The 16,233-nt window shown below is 34.2% G+C and overlaps 1 protein-coding gene across 1 annotated transcript in view; it reads right to left on the reverse strand.

Moving 5' to 3' along the window:
- The window catches only part of LOC134251751 (uncharacterized), a 41,335-nt gene that overhangs the window by 13,477 nt on the left and 11,625 nt on the right, over window positions 1-16,233 (reverse strand). The window contains exon 2 of the mRNA XM_062734165.1: window positions 1,768-1,914. Coding sequence (XP_062590149.1) covers window positions 1,768-1,865 — 98 coding nt within the window. The 5' untranslated portion in view covers window positions 1,866-1,914. The remainder of the gene's footprint in view (window positions 1-1,767; window positions 1,915-16,233) is intronic.

The following is a 16,233-nucleotide window of genomic DNA, read 5'->3' on the forward strand; positions in this document are numbered from 1 at the left end:
TACTACAAGCTTAATGGACATTATCTGAACACCTGTTTTGAAATGTTTTCTTTTGGACACAAATTTCAAACAAAATTGCAGAGGCTTATAGCCCCAAAACATGGAAACATAATCATGTCGGGAACGCTTCGTAAATTCTCGGACTATGAAGTGAATGAAAAAAAAAACATTAATCACTGATTTATTCCTGATGAAAGAAAATTGAATGTTCCCGCTTATCATGAAAGTTTTTTTCTGAAATCTATGATTGTATCGAGAAGCTATCGATTCTTTGGTGAACTTTATTTAGAAAAGCTTTATCAATGAGTACAATATGGGAAACCGCCACCGCAAAATTACTTTTCATTATTGGGTTTCTAATAATTGGAAAGAAAACAAAAGAAATTTATCATGATAAATTGAGTCGCAGGTAAAAAGAAACATTCAGGCGACTGAGATGAGAAACATTCAGACGAATAAGTATATCATGATGCTTTCTTCCTTCGTTCTACATTCGAATACATATACACATGTCAGTAAAAATATTTTCTTCTATGTTACGAAAATAATGATGCAGTATAAAAAATTTGAAAAATACCTGTAAGTAGAAAACTGCTCTAAGAATAAATTAATTGTAGCCGATGGCGAAAAATATGGAATGAGAAAATGCACCTTACGATATCCGAAGAACTAAAACTAAAGTGATATGAAAGTTTTATGAAAAGGATTTTTAGTAGAGTATTACATGTAAAATCTTCTACCCTAACGTTCTTTGATTTGAAGGTTTACTTTGAGGATAAAATAACACAGACTTTTTTTCTACAAATCAGCAATATTTCTCATAGATTAATACTTAGTATCCAAGTAGATAACCTGAATGATATTCTCCGTGTAAAGTAGGAGAATTGTATAAGATTTTGTCGAAATTTCAAAAATATGTGCAAAATTTTGTGAAGAATTACATAGAAAACAATACAATGTTACATATCTAAGCACGCACATAAAAAAAGAACTTTCGAATTATCGACATTTTAGAGATTGATTATCTATGTCATTTCCATTCAAAATCAGTCACAAATCCATGCATCGAATATTCGTTTGTGGCATGTGACGTTAAGGACAGATGATACAAACTTTTGTCAAAAAAATGCTATTAACAACCTGTGTCATGTTTCAAAGAGTAAGCTGAACAAACTTATCTGCATAGTTTTTAATTTTTTATTCCAGGTTTCACAAAAATGGAACTTGAAGTGAAAAAATATTTGTATAGATTAATAAAGATGGCTGCAGAAAGGTAGAATTTTGAACATCATAGAAGTTTACAATTTCTTAATATTTTGTAAATTTATTAGTTGCATCATTTGCAACAAAAATAGACCCAGAAATAATTACCATTCCAGTCATTCAGTTTTTTGTTTGTATCATCTGTCCTTAAGTGCACTGACATGATTTAAACGTTTCAAAATATAAAATCGACAATGAAACCGAAAACAACTTTCAAAAATACAATCTGGAAGCATTTTAGAATTAAAAAATTTGACAACCTGGTTCAATTAAAATGTTGAAATTCTACCTTTTAAATAAAAGAAATATGTTTTTATAACAATACTTACTGTATCTGAAATTATTCCACATTGTGTTCACGTTAATTGCATTCAAGTTTGCATTTATTTTGATTATTTTTATTAACTTATGTTTATGTTGGTCTGGTAACATGAAACCATGTTTTTTTTTTTTTTAAATCTTTGGACCCGCAAAATAGAATTGAATTATATTTTAAAAACTTACTCTGTGGCTTCGTCTGCACGTTGTGTATTCCCTAAAGATGTGGTTAATTTGAAAATAATACATATCAAAAATGTCCAGAAGTAATTCCAATGATACATTTCTAGCGAGCAACCCAACTGACCGACGCTTCACGAAGCCAAACCAAATCTGAAAAAAAGTATGGAAAAGCTAAAGTATAGAATCGATCCGGAGTTTGAATCCGGCAGGGCCTCCAAGATTTATGTTATTACGTGAATGGAGGAAAAATAGCTCAAGTTATCAGCACTCGTAGACTTGGTGGAGAATGATAAATGTATTAGATATCTCTAATTAAGAGACAATATTGAAACCACAATATCATATACGAGTCAAAAAGATTGCTAAGCATCATATCAGCAATCATTATGCAAAATTTAGCAATCACTCAAGGGTAGAACATTGAAATAATCTTCAGCTAGAAAAGTTAGTAGTGATGACAGAAGTGACCGATTTGTCTATAAGATAAGAGTTGGGTGTACGGATGTCAAAGGAAGGCAATGATGCGACGAAGGTTCTCTATTGTCAGCGAACCTTAAAGATCCTACAATGAAAACACCAATCATATTATGGCACCATTGGTCCTTTCGTGTCGGTTTTCAAAAAAGTAAAAGGTAATTTTGGATAAAGTGGATGGAATTTTCCAGATATCTTTTAAGTTTCTTTGGTACATCCTTGGTTCAAGCTAAATACAAAATAACACAGTAAATAAATGCACCAACTAAAGAGGTTCAGTTTTTTTCTCAGCATTTATCTGTTTCAGAGTACTTTACAAGGCGACAACCTTCAGGCTTACAATTAATCCATTTTGGAGTAAAACTAATTATCAAAACAATAAAATTTTTAGCGATTTCCACTGTTTATGAAGAATCATAATTCATGAATTTTAAACACATTATACAGTATTTTAAAGTCTTGCTACGATTATGTGGCAGGACGTATATAATGTCGAAATCTCTCTAGGACATGGATAACGCTATTGTAATTCTCTGGCCTTCAATGATGATTTAGAGACTGGAAATACGTTCAGATGCAAGATTGAACAACCATTACACAGACTAGAACGGAAGCAGCAAAGCATTGTTTTGAACAATATTGCCTAGGTCAGAAGAACTTCTCAGAAACAGCCATTATCATAAAACTTCCGTCTTCATGGTCTCTCATTTAAAAAAATGAATATGATGACACAATTTTCAGGGCGGACATGTATTTAACAGTAGCGTATCCGGGTAACCGCAGGTATTCTGTCTGATTACATTGTAAAGAGTTATTGTACATTATTCATGTTTCAGTATAAAAACACGAAACTATTGCGAAAAAACTGTTGCATTGACTGTTATGTCGTGATCTTAATTTTTAAGTCGAGCCCATGAGGCCATTTTTATTTACAATTTGTGTTGTTACTCTTTGATTGGATAAAGTGACCCGACTCGTCAATTTTTAACCAGCAAGAAGGATTTTTTTTATTGCATTTTGGAAAATAGATTTTGAAACTTCAGCATTGTAATCGAAATTTTCTGAGAAAAAAAATTCTCACTTACCTACCGACCCAAATTGTTCTCGAGTCAAAAAAATAATTTAAAGTTATAATTACCTGATCCATGTTGTGTTCTCTCTGGTTTAGTTTTATTTATTGTACTTTTAGATTTAGCAATGCTTTTTAAGGACGACACTTTTAATAAAACGCTCCAGCAGCACGTATAGCTTTCACAATACCATTGTTCATATTGTATACGTTTGTTGATGTTTATTTTTTCATATGTACAATTCATAATTTTATATGTACAATTTGCAAACAGTTGTCTTTTTTATTTACAGCAAAACGAATACCTACGTGATGACGCTGGAATTCTTTTCTTGTTTGCATAGTGGATTTAACAGCTGATCCAATTATCAAGTGTATAGAGTTTGAATGTATCATTCATATTCTGCAACACATAGCCTTTGGATGAGACCATTCCCCCTATAGTGTACACCCACAAGTACAGGACACAATTTATCGTACATGTAATATGAGGAATTAAAAACGCTGAAACAATACAGGCTAACGACCAGCTTTCGGATAGCGCCATTTCTTGGACAAGTCTACCCATCTGTATGATCGCACTAGTTTTTCAGAATTATTTTGTGTACAGTTTTTTCATCCTAAACATTAAATTTGTTTGTTTAATATCCAGGAGCAGAGAAGATTTTCATAGAAATAATGCATTTTCACTATATAATCAATAGAACCCCGCCCTTAAGCACTAGAACCCCTGACCCTGGGGCCATGAATTTCACAATATTGGTAGAGAATTCAATGCTTATTATATTCTTCCAACAGTTTGATTACTTGATGTCCAAGAGTAAACAAGAAGATTTTTAATGATTGCATTAATTTTAGTTGTTTTGGTCCCACCCATCAGGTCCCGGGGGGGGGGGATCATGAACTTCACAATATTTGTTCCTCTTTACACATAAATGCTTTATGCCAAAATTGGTTTAAATGAATAGGACAGCAGTTTATCGTGATTTTAGTGCTTAGTGACACTGAGGAAACAGGATAAATACAAAGCTTTGGAAATTCTTTCTTTTGGTCAGAGAATTATATTTTTATTCTAGGCATCGTCTACTTACGGAATTTATTTCTGCATGATCGAAAAAAGGTTTTAATCTTCGTGATAACAAAAATCTGCATAGCTTTGTATTTAGATTATATATTTCTGATTAACATAACACATTTTCCATTGCTGTGCACATATAATATTTGAAGTTCATCTAAATCATTAATGGCACAATCAACAATCGATTTTTAATATACTTAGATTTATATACAAAACAAACGAAATGCTTTATTCAAATGGTAAAAGTAGTCGTCTTCCGATAAAGTACCTCAAAATCATACTCAGAATTTGAGCTCGATATAAAAACTGTTACAAAAAATACCCAGCAATTGGTGCAGATTGAAATAAACAATGTGGTCGCTATGCATTGAATACTTAAGGCGTTTGCTGTAATGTTACAAGCATTACTTAGTTTTCTATGAAGTTCTTGTAGCTAAAATTCATCTGATAAAAAGTAAATGATGTACCTTTTTGATAAATTTACTACACTTTATGTATCTGGAAACTTTCACTTATTATACCCCCCGCTTGAAAAGCGGGAGGGTATATAGTAATCGTTAATTCCGTCCGTCTGTCCGTCCGTCCGTCTGTTACGCTTTGGGGTACCCATCTCTTATCCGCAACTCCTCTCATACCACTGAATGAAATTTGATGCAACTTTCACAGAAAAATATTGCCATTGTGCACCTCCTATTTTACTTTTTGATCCGACACATATTTTGAGTTTTCCAGCCACAGGAAAACATGGACTTTTTCACCAGTTTTAACCATATGGGAGGCGGGGGGTGTCATTTAGTGAGCTCATCGCTCACAGTACCTCTAGTTTGTTCACAGTTTGACGTGAAAAAAATTACCTCAGTTGAAAGGAAAAGACTTCCCTTCGTCAATATTGCAGAAAATCTACTCAAATAAAATGAGATTTAAGTAACGAATGTATATACATGTATTAAAAGTAAACAATTCACTGCAAATAAAAGTAGAAAACATTTTTTTTTAAAATGTGTGTACAGAAAAGTTAATCTACTTAAGCGCACAGTGTCCCAAGAATATTTTTTCTACATTGAAATTTATTTTCTTCTGAATTTTTCAAGTGAAAATATTCTAAAATGCTATATATTTTTGTGGTCATTTTGCTTCTTTGCATCAATTTTACTCCTGAATGGTTGTTTTGCGTTTAGTTAAAGACTGCATCATGATCCTGAAATTTTCTATAAAAATTTTACGAAACAGACATAAAAAAGTGCTCGAGTCTCTGACTGACAATATCTATTGAAATCCCCAAGGGTACCAATTGCGCCCCGTTGTTGGCAGACCTATTTTTGTATTCACATGAAGCAGAATTTGTCCAAACCCTTATACGTGAAAAGAAGAAAACACGTAATTACTATGACATTCAACTCGACATTTAGATATATCAACGACATATTGTCAATTAACAATGGTAATTTCCATTCTTATGTCGATGCGATATATCCCGGCCGTGAGCATGAGATAAAAGATACTAAAGAGTCTGACATATTTGTTCCATATTTGGGTATTTTGCTTGAAAAAAACGTTTATAGTAATCTAACAACCAATGATAAACGTGATGGTTTTAACTTTTCATTCGTCAACTTTTCTTACTTAAGCAGCAATTTACCTTTATAACCTGCAAACGGAGTTTATATACATCTCAGTTAATTCGATACGCAAGAACATGCTCTACGTATGAACAATTTTTAAAACGAGGTAAATTATTTACAAACTAGTGCTAATTGTAACGGGAACCGTTACAGATGTTCCCCAAACGCTCCCCAACTCCCTTTTGGTGCCATATTCCCTGTAAGCTTCATTAAATAAGACAACCTCTGTGCATTTATGACTTTAACAACGTTTTCCCAGAAGGATACCAATTATATTTAAATTTTAGCTTTGCACCTGTGCGCATGCGAATACATGTGCGATATAACCATATCATCTTGTCTACACTATCTATACATTTTAATATACTATATATTAAAAGTATACACGCTATAACTTGCGCCAGTTAAATTACGATTGGAAATTGATATAATTTGTTTATCAATAAAAGTTACGAAAATACTGTAAATTACACCATTAAAATTAAACGCGTTACAAAGTTATCAAATTATAATTATTTATTATCCTGCAAGGAAAGAAAAATAGTTATTTTTAAATAAATCCATCACGTGACGCCGTCGCTACTTTTAGATAGATAAACACACGTGGCGTAAAGAAAACAAGGTAGGCTGTTTGAGATACTACTCACTTTTGACGTGGATGACAAGCGTCTTACTCTTAATGGTACTTATCTTTTAATGTATTCAGTATCAACCATCTTCTCTTTTATGACTCATATTGACCTTATATTAATAATTGTTGTCAAAATGCAACATACGTCGTTGTCTGTGATTTCCCGTGGACATGTGTTTCTATATATAGGCCTACTGTTTACGCACTTCCTTCATCAATATTCATGAAAAGACTGAATTCTTAATTCCTAGATATGTTTAATTGTTTTGTTATTACAACGACATCTATAGTACAATTTTGTGGAAAGTATTATTTTTTTATTACACTTCATGTATTTTAATTCATTAATCATTTTGTTTCACACAAAATTTGGCGTTCATATAGCGTATATGCCTTTAAAGCATTCAGTCCAAAAGTATTAAAAATCACTCATTCAAGGTTTTTTAAATTTCACTCGTTCGAAATGCACGCACGTGCGTGCACGAGCATGATCACCTTACCTTCCTGTAGGAGTCCTCTATATCTATCTATATTCTAAATCCCATCCTGTTTGGTTGAAAAACAAGGGAGTTTTAGCCATTTCAAGTTTCAGCCAATCAGATTGCAGCACACGTGCATGCGCGTAATTTCATGAATTTTTTTCTATATCATATTGTAGGATATCCAAATGCATGACTATATTTTAAATTTCAAAGCATTTCGTCAAAATACAAAGGAGATATAGCCATTTAAAGTTTCAGCCAATCAGATTGCAGCACACGCGCATGCGCATACTTTCATGAACATTCTTATATATCATGCTGTAGATCTTCATAATGTAGGACTATGTTCAAAATTTCAAAGGATTATGACAAGAAACAAGAAAGATATTGAGACTTTAGTTTCAGCCAATCAGAGCGAAGCACACGTGCATGCGCGTGAGTTCTTGCTATTTTGACCATGCCAGCTTGTCTATACTACTAATGTATCCTTACATTATGAGTTTCAAAAAATTTCATCAAAAAATAGAAAAGTTACGGCAATATCCATTATATTGGTCATTTCACGTGTTGCACGTGCGCGCTCTTGCAAGCACGTGCGCACAAAATGACCTTGATTCCGCAAATCTACATAACATGTCTACTGACCCTAAAAAGGTTTTACCTACATCGGACGAACAGTTTACAAGATCATTCCCGGACAAAAACGGAACCCAGGAAGAAGAAGAAAAATAATAATAATAATAACTAGAGCAAAGCTCGTTGCAAAGCAACGAGAAGGTCTTCCGTCCGGATTTGACCGGAAGTGCCGGAAGTGAAGTCAACGAAGGAAAGCAATGAGCTAAGTCATCTCCGGTGAGTTTAATTTCAATTTTGCATCAAAACCTTCAAAATCAGCTAATTTTCGATACTTCCGGTTTGACCGGAAGTGACGTCGACGGACGGAAAAATAAAGTTTATGCTTCCAATGACATATGTTTCCCAATAACTTATCAAGAACGGCAAAAATACGCGTTTATTGACTACTTCCGGTTTGGCCGGAAGTGACGACGCCGGACGTATTTTGATGACCCAAGCAGATAAAACTTGACATTTTGAACAACTTTGCTTCTTTGATGTATTACAAATTCTCAATACTTTTTGAGATATAAAGGAAAAAAATTCGGCCCCTCTAATGCCCTTATTTTAGGGGCCAGCCCTTTTTTCGAGATATCATTTGAAAGATCTTGGAATTCTTCACTTCTTTTGTTCTATATGTTTTAACAAAATATTTCCAGGTAAATAGATATCGCAGAAAAGGTGGTAAAAAATTTGAAAATCGCAATAGGACTATTTTCGCGCCATACCGAGCGCCGACGTGCGGCACTTCAGATAAAAATGAAATAATTTTTACATATCTATAGACTTCGGACTATCATACCTGAAATTTTCACGTTTCTATCTATAGCCATTTTTTAGAACGTTCGAGGACAATCTGACCCTTCAAAAATCATAAAATCAACAATATCTTCAAACCGGAAGTGACGTCATCAAATCGGAAAAAAATGCATGAGGCTCAAGTAATGTTACATAAGTCCTGAAAGTTTCATGGAAATCCATCGAGCCGTTTCCGAGAAATCGCGTGCACAAAATCGGTAAGAAAAAAAAGAATAATAATAATAATAACTAGAGCAAAGCTCGTTGCAAAGCAACGAGTAGGTCTTCCGTCCTGTTTGACCGGAAGTAGTTTTCATTTTTAACAAAAATGAGAAATAACGCTCAAAAATGCTTTGAATTCTCTAAAGCTAAGTTAATTAATGCAAAATATGCCATTTTTTGCTACTTCCGGTTTGACAGGAAGTAACGACGACGGACGGAAAATTAATTTTTAAGCTCCCAGAGACATATATTACCCAAAATCTTGTCAAGAACGGCAAAAATACGCGTTTTTCGACTACTTCCGGTTTGACCGGAAGTGACGTCGCCGGACGTATTTTGACGACGTCAGTAGATTAAGCTTGACATTTTAAACAACTTTGCTTCTTTGACGTATTACAAATTCTTTATACTTTTTGAGATATAAAGGAAAAACTTTCGGCCCCTATAGGCCCTTAATATTAGGGACCAGCCCTTTTTTCGAGATATAATTTGAAAGATCTTTAAATTCTACACTCCTTTTGTTCTATATGTTTTAACAAAATATTTCTAGGTAAAAAGTTATCGTAGAAAAGGTGTTAAAAGTTTGGAAATTCACAATAGGACTATTTTCGGGCCATAGCGAGCGCCGACGTGCGGCACTTCAGAGAGAAATGAAATAAATTTTACATATCTATAGACTTCGGACTATCATTCCTGAAATGTTCACGTTTCTATCTATAGCCATTTTTTAGAACGTTCGAGGACAATCTGACCCTTCAAAAATCATAAAATCGACAATATCTCCAAACCGGAAGTGACGTCATCAAATCGGAAAAAAATGCATAAGGTTCAAGTAATGTTACATAAGTCCTGAAAGTTTCATGGAAATCCATCGAGCAGTTTCCGAGAAATCGCGTGCACAAAATCGGTAAGAAAAAAAAGAATAATAATAATAACTAGAGCAAAGCTCGTTGCAAAGCAACGAGTAGGTCTTCCGTCCAGTTTTGACCGGAAGTGCCGGAAAACACATCAACGAAAGAAAGCAATGAGTTAAGTCGTCTCCAGTGACTTTATACTTTTAATTTTGCATCAAAACCCTCAAAATCAGCTATTCTTGGCTATTTCCGGTTTGACCGGAAGTGACAACGACAGACGAAAAATCATTTTTTATGCTCCCAGAGACATATGTTATCCAAAATCTTGTCAATAGCGGGAAAAATACACGTTTTCCGACTACTTCCGGTTTGGCCGGAAGTGACGACGCCGGACGTATTTTGATGACTCTAATCGATCAAGCTTGACATTTTAAACAACTTTGCTTCTTTGACGTATTACAAATTCTCAATACTTTTTGAGATATAAAGGAAAAACTTTCGGCCCCTGTAGTCCCTTAATATTAGGGGCCAGCCCTTTTTTGAGATATCATTTGAAAGATCTTGGAATTCTACACTTCTTTTGTTCTATATGTTTTATCAAAATATTTCCAGGTAAAAAGATATCGTAGAAAAGGTGGTAAAAAATTTGAAATTCGAGATACGACTATTTTCGCGCCATAGCAAGCGCCGACGTGCGGCACTTCAGATAAAAATGAAATAAATTTTACATATCTATAGACTTCGGACTATCATACCTGAAATTTTGACGTTTCTATCTATAGCCATTTTTTAGAACGTTCGAGGACAATCTGACCCTTCAAAAATCATAAAATCAACAATATCTCCAAACCGGAAGTGACGTCATCGAATCGAAAACAAATGCATAAGGTTCAAGTAATGTTACATAAGTCCTGAAAGTTTCATGGAAATCCATCGAGCCGTTTCCGAGAAATCGCGTGCACAAAATCGGTAAGAAAAAAAAGAATAATAATAATAATAACTAGATACGATCTCGTTGTGAACAACGAGTGGGTCTTCCGTTCGATTCTTGATGTGATGATATAAGACTTTGAATTAGATTTTCATTATAACGTAATGATTTTCCATAATCTGTTAAAAGACATTGAACAATAAAGATTTCTAAAATCGACTTTTGGCCCCTCACGGCCCCTAATGTTAGGGATCAGCCCTTTTTTCTTCATAATATTTGAAAGCTCTCAGGATTATAAACACTTTTTGTTCAACAACTATTCAAAGATTCTTTTTTGTTTTCGAGTTATTCGGAAAAGATATAATATGTTGACGGTACGACAGATGTTTATTTTCTTAGAATTTAAATCGGGCTCGTAAGTCAAACTGCACGTGACATTTGAGGTGTCTAGACTCTGACGTCACATGACGCCGTATGTAAGTTACATTTCCCCCAAAGAACTCTGAACAGTGCTGAAAATAAATGAAGAATGTTTCGTTTGCTATTTATCTTTAATATTTCTCCATTAAATCAGGGCATGTTTACTTTTAGTAGAACTTTTGCTACTATTCTCACGAGAACGTAGCTTTAACGTAACTTAAACAAGTGATGCATTGTGGGTCCAAATTACGGCATCAAGAATTTCTATCGAATGAATGTGCAGTAGTCTGAATTTTCTCTTCGCACAGGCGTTGCTTTAAGAGCTCGCAGTGACGAGCGTCGCTTCGCAACGCTCGCTGCGCTCGCTATTAAGGGATCAGCCCTTCAACTCCCTAATGCGGACGTTTAGCGAAATATGAAAGGTTGCATATTGTTAAGAACATTATTTTGAACAACTTTTGTTCAATATTGCTTATCAAAATATTTCTCCCTCTCGAGATATAAAGCATCAAAGATTTAGCATTCTGGCCCCTAATTATGTACCATGCGATATGAAAATCATAATATATAGCTGTAGATGGTTGAGATGAACATCTATGCTTCAGTAATGTATTACAAAATATTAACCGTTAAAGTTATCGATTGAAGACTTTTGGCCCCTCTTGGTCCCTTATTCGAGTGCCCAGCCCTTTTTTCGAGATCTCATCTTAAAGACCTTAAAATTTTGAACATTTTTTGTTCAACAATAGTTCAGAAATTCTGTTTCGTTTTTGAGCTAAAAGCAAAAGATATAATTAGGGGCCAACCCTTCAACTCCTTAATGGGGACGTTTAGCAAAAAATGAAAGGTTGCATACTGTTCAGAACATTATTTTGAACAACTTTTGTTCAATATTGCTTATCAAAATATTTCTCCCTTTCGAGATATAAAGCATCAAAGATTTAGCATTCTGGCCCCTTGTGGCCCCTAATTATGTACCATACGACATGGAAATCATAATTTATAGTTGTAGATGGTTGAGATGAACATCTTTGCTTCAGTAATGTATTACAAAATATTACCGATAAAGAGTTATCGATTGAGGACTTTTGGCCCCTAATTCGAGTGCCCAGCCCCTTTTTCGGGATCTCATCTTAAAGATCTTAAGATTTTGAACATTTTGTGTTCAACAATTGTTCAGAAATTCTTATTCGTTTTTGAGCTATAAGCAAAAGATATAATTAGGGGCCAATCCTTCAACTCCTTAACGGGGACGTTTAGCAAAAAATGAAAGGTTGCATATTGTTAAGAATATGATTTTGAACAACTTTTGTTCAATATTGCTTATCAAAATATTTCTCCCTTTCGAGATATAAAGCGCCAAAGATTTGGCATTCTGGCCCCTTGTGGCCCCTATTCATGTACCATACGACATAAAAACCATAATATATAGTTGTAGACGGTTGAGATAAAGATCTTTGCTTCAGTAATGTATTACAAAATATTAACTGATAAAGAGTTATCGATTAAAGACTTTTGGCCCCTCTTGGCCCCAAATTTGAGTGCCCAGCCCCTTTTTTGGGATCTCATCTTAAAGATCTTAAGATTTTGAACATTTTTTGTTCAACAACTGTTCAGAAATTCTTTTTCGTTTTTGAGCTAAAAGCAAAAGATATAATTAGGGGCCAACCCTTCAACTCCTTAACGGGGACGTTTAGCAAAAAATGAAAGGTTGCATATTTTTTAGAACATGATTTTGAACAACTTTTGTTCAATATTGTTTATCAAAATATTTCTCCCTTTCGAGATATAAAGCGTCAAAGATTTAGCATTCTGGCCCCTTGTGGCCCTCTAATTTTGTACCATACGACATAAAAAGCATAATATATAGTTGTAGATGGTTGAGATAAAGATCTTTGCTTCAGTAATGTATTACAAAATATTAACTGATAAAGAGTTATCGATTGAAAACTTTTGGCCCCTCTTGGCCCCTAATTCGAGTGCCCAGCCCCTTTTTTGGGGTCTCATCTTAAAGATCTTAAGATTTTAAACATTTTTTGTTCAACAACTGTTCAGAAATTCTTTTTCGTTTTTGAGCTAAAAGCAAAAGATATAATTAGGGGCCAACCCTTCAACTCCTTAACGGGGACGTTTAGCAAAAAATGAAAGGTTTCATATTGTTCAGAACATGATTTTGAACAACTTTTGTTCAATATTGCTTATCAAAATATTTCTCCCTTTCGAGATATAAAGCGTCAAAGATTTAGCATTCTGGCCCCTTGTGGCCCTTAATTATGAACCATACGACATAAAAACCATAATATATAGTTGTAGACGGTTGAGATAAAGATCTTTGCTTCAGTAATGTATAACAAAATATTGACTTTAAAAGAGTTATCAAATAAAAACTGTTGGCCCCTTTCAGCCCTTAATCTGATGAGTCAGCACATTTTTCATGATACCATATTGAAGATCTTGATATTTTGCACAAATATTGTTCAGTATATTTTAACAAAATATTTATATTTTAAAAGATATGATAGAAAATGTCTCAAAAAATCACTCATAAAACGTGTCCTAAATTTTGACCCCTACCGAGCTTCCATACTAGGCACTTCCGGAAAATATCCTGACCATGTTGCAACGTGGCAACATGTCCTCTATCATCACTAAAAATTTCACCTTTCTAGCTTGATCCGTTTTTGAGTTCCATCACAGACAAGGAGGTCCTCTAAATTTTGATCAAAGGGCGATAACTCCCGACCGGAAGTAAATTTCCAAAAAATAATTTGCCGGAATTAACTTCAGATCACGACGCATCGACTGTGAAAATTTGAAGCAAATCGAACGAGACATCTCCGAGAAATCGTCTGCACAAATTTTGTAAGAAGAAAAAAGAATAAAAATAATAATAATAATAAAGGTAAAAAAGAAACCGAAGAATAATAGAAGGGTCTTCCGCTGAAGACGGAAGACCCTAATAAAAGTGAAAAAGAAACCTAAGAATAACAAGAAGGTCTTCCGCTGAAGACGGAAGACCTTAATAAAAGTGAAAAAGAAACCTCAGAATAACAAGAAGGTCTTCCGCTGAAGACGGAAGACCTTAATAATAATAACTAGTGCTAATTGTAACGGGGACCGTTACAGATGTTCCCCAAACGCTCCCCAACTCCCTTTTGGTGCCATATTCCCTGTAAGCTTCATTAAATAGGACAAAATCTATGCATTTGAGACTTTAACAACGCCAAGTTCATTCAAATTTTAGCATTGCAAGCGTGCGCATAAGAATGCATGTGCGTAATGACCATATCATCTTGTCTATACAATCTTTATATTTTTTATATACTAAATATTAAAGTATTTAATCCAAAAGTATTAAAAAATACGCTCATTCAAGTGTATTTTTGATTTATCTCATTTCATGTGCACGCACGTGTATACATATGAGCATGGTGACCATATCTTCTTGTAGAAGTCCTTTACATCTATCTATGTTCCAAATTCCATCCTGTTTGGTTGAAAACCAAGGGAGTTATAACTATTTAAAGTTTCAGCCAATCAGATTGTAGCGCACGTGCATGCACGTGTTTTCATGATAATTGCTATATATCATATTGTAGGATATCTTAATGCATGGCTATGTTGAAAAGTTCATAGGATTTCGTCGGAAAACAAGAAAGATATAGAGACTTAATTTTCAGCCAATCAGAGCGAAGCGCACGTGCATGCGCGTAAGATCTTGCTTTTTTGATCATGTCATCTTGTCTACGCTACTTATATATCCTTACATTATAAATTTCAAAAGATTTCATCAAAAAATAGAAAAGTTACGGCTATATCCATTATATTAGTCATTTCACGTGTTGCACGTGCGCGCTCTTGCAAGCACGTGCGCGCAAAATGGCATGTTGACAGTGTCATCTTATATACATTTATAATATGTCTATATATTCTAAATATCAAAGCATTACATCAAAAAATGTAAAAGTTACGGCAATTTCAAGTATATTGGTCATTTAACGTGTTGCACGTGCGCGCTCTTGCAAGCACGTGCGCGCAAAATGACCTTCGTTCCGCAAATCTACATAACATGCCTACTTATCCTAAAAAGGTTTCCCCTTAATCGGATGTGTACTTTACAAGATCATTCGCGGACAAAATTTTCCCAAGAAGAAAAATAATAATAGTAAGAAACAGAGTAAAAACAATATGTTCCCCAACTTCGTTTGGGGAACATAATAATAAGAAACAGAGTAAAAACAATATGTTCCCCAACTTCGTTTGGGGAACATAACAAGGTGGTGTGTGGCAACGCACTTTGAAAAAATTACGCACTTTGAAAAAATTTTTCAAAGTGCGTTAAATTTTGGGACCAGGTTAACGCACTTTGAAAAAATAATTTTTTTTTCAAAGTGCGTTAATATCGACCATATTAACGCACTTTGAAAAAAAATTCTGCATGGCGTAGTCAATATTCCTACAAATCTTAGGTATGATAAATTATCATTTGAACCTGATTTGATACTTTTTGTCCCCCGCTTGAAAAGTGGGAGATATTAATTTGGGTCTATCTGTCAGTCCGTCCGTCTAGCTGTCCGTCCATCCGTCTTTCTGTAACGATTTCGTTTCCACACGATATCTCGCCAACCATTTGAACATTTGCAATGAAATTTAACATAACAGAATCCCTGTGGCCTTAGGAAGACCCCTTTTGAATTTGGGGTGAAAAGGTCAACATTCAATGTCGTAAAGAACTACGAACGATAGTATTGTTCTTCCGCCTATCTCTTAGTCAATTCTCAAAAGTTAACATATTGGAATGGTTCTAAAAAAATTATAGATATTTATATGAATTTTCATAAAACCTTACTTATTTGTGATACCAAAGAAAAATAACTCTATAATTTTGGCAAAACTTGTGTTTTTAAATACCTGGAGTTTAAGAGAGAGATTATCAGATATGGTATCAAATTAACATCGAAAAGCAGACAGGTACTGTAGATTCCTTAATATAAGCGAGGAATTAATTTCTGCGTTATTTCGCGAGAAGAATCACTCGCGAAAAAATATTACTCGCTTTTATTTTTCTGGTGCTTAAATTTATGTAAAATCTGTTCATTAACCGTTCATTCGCGAATTATAATTCTAGCGATTTGACGTTTGAGTGCCAGTTAGCGATAAAAAACACTCGCGAAAAATAAGGAATTTACAGCTAGTATTTAATATTCTGATTTTCCTGAAAATGAACATAAATAGACTTTGAGATATAAAAGAACAAAATTTCGATTTACTAC

Source organism: Saccostrea cucullata, unplaced genomic scaffold (genome assembly GCF_032062105.1).
Source record: "Saccostrea cucullata isolate Sc308-1 unplaced genomic scaffold, CSIRO_AGI_Scuc_v1 ctg1658, whole genome shotgun sequence".
Classification (NCBI taxonomy): Eukaryota; Metazoa; Mollusca; class Bivalvia; order Ostreida; family Ostreidae; genus Saccostrea; species Saccostrea cuccullata.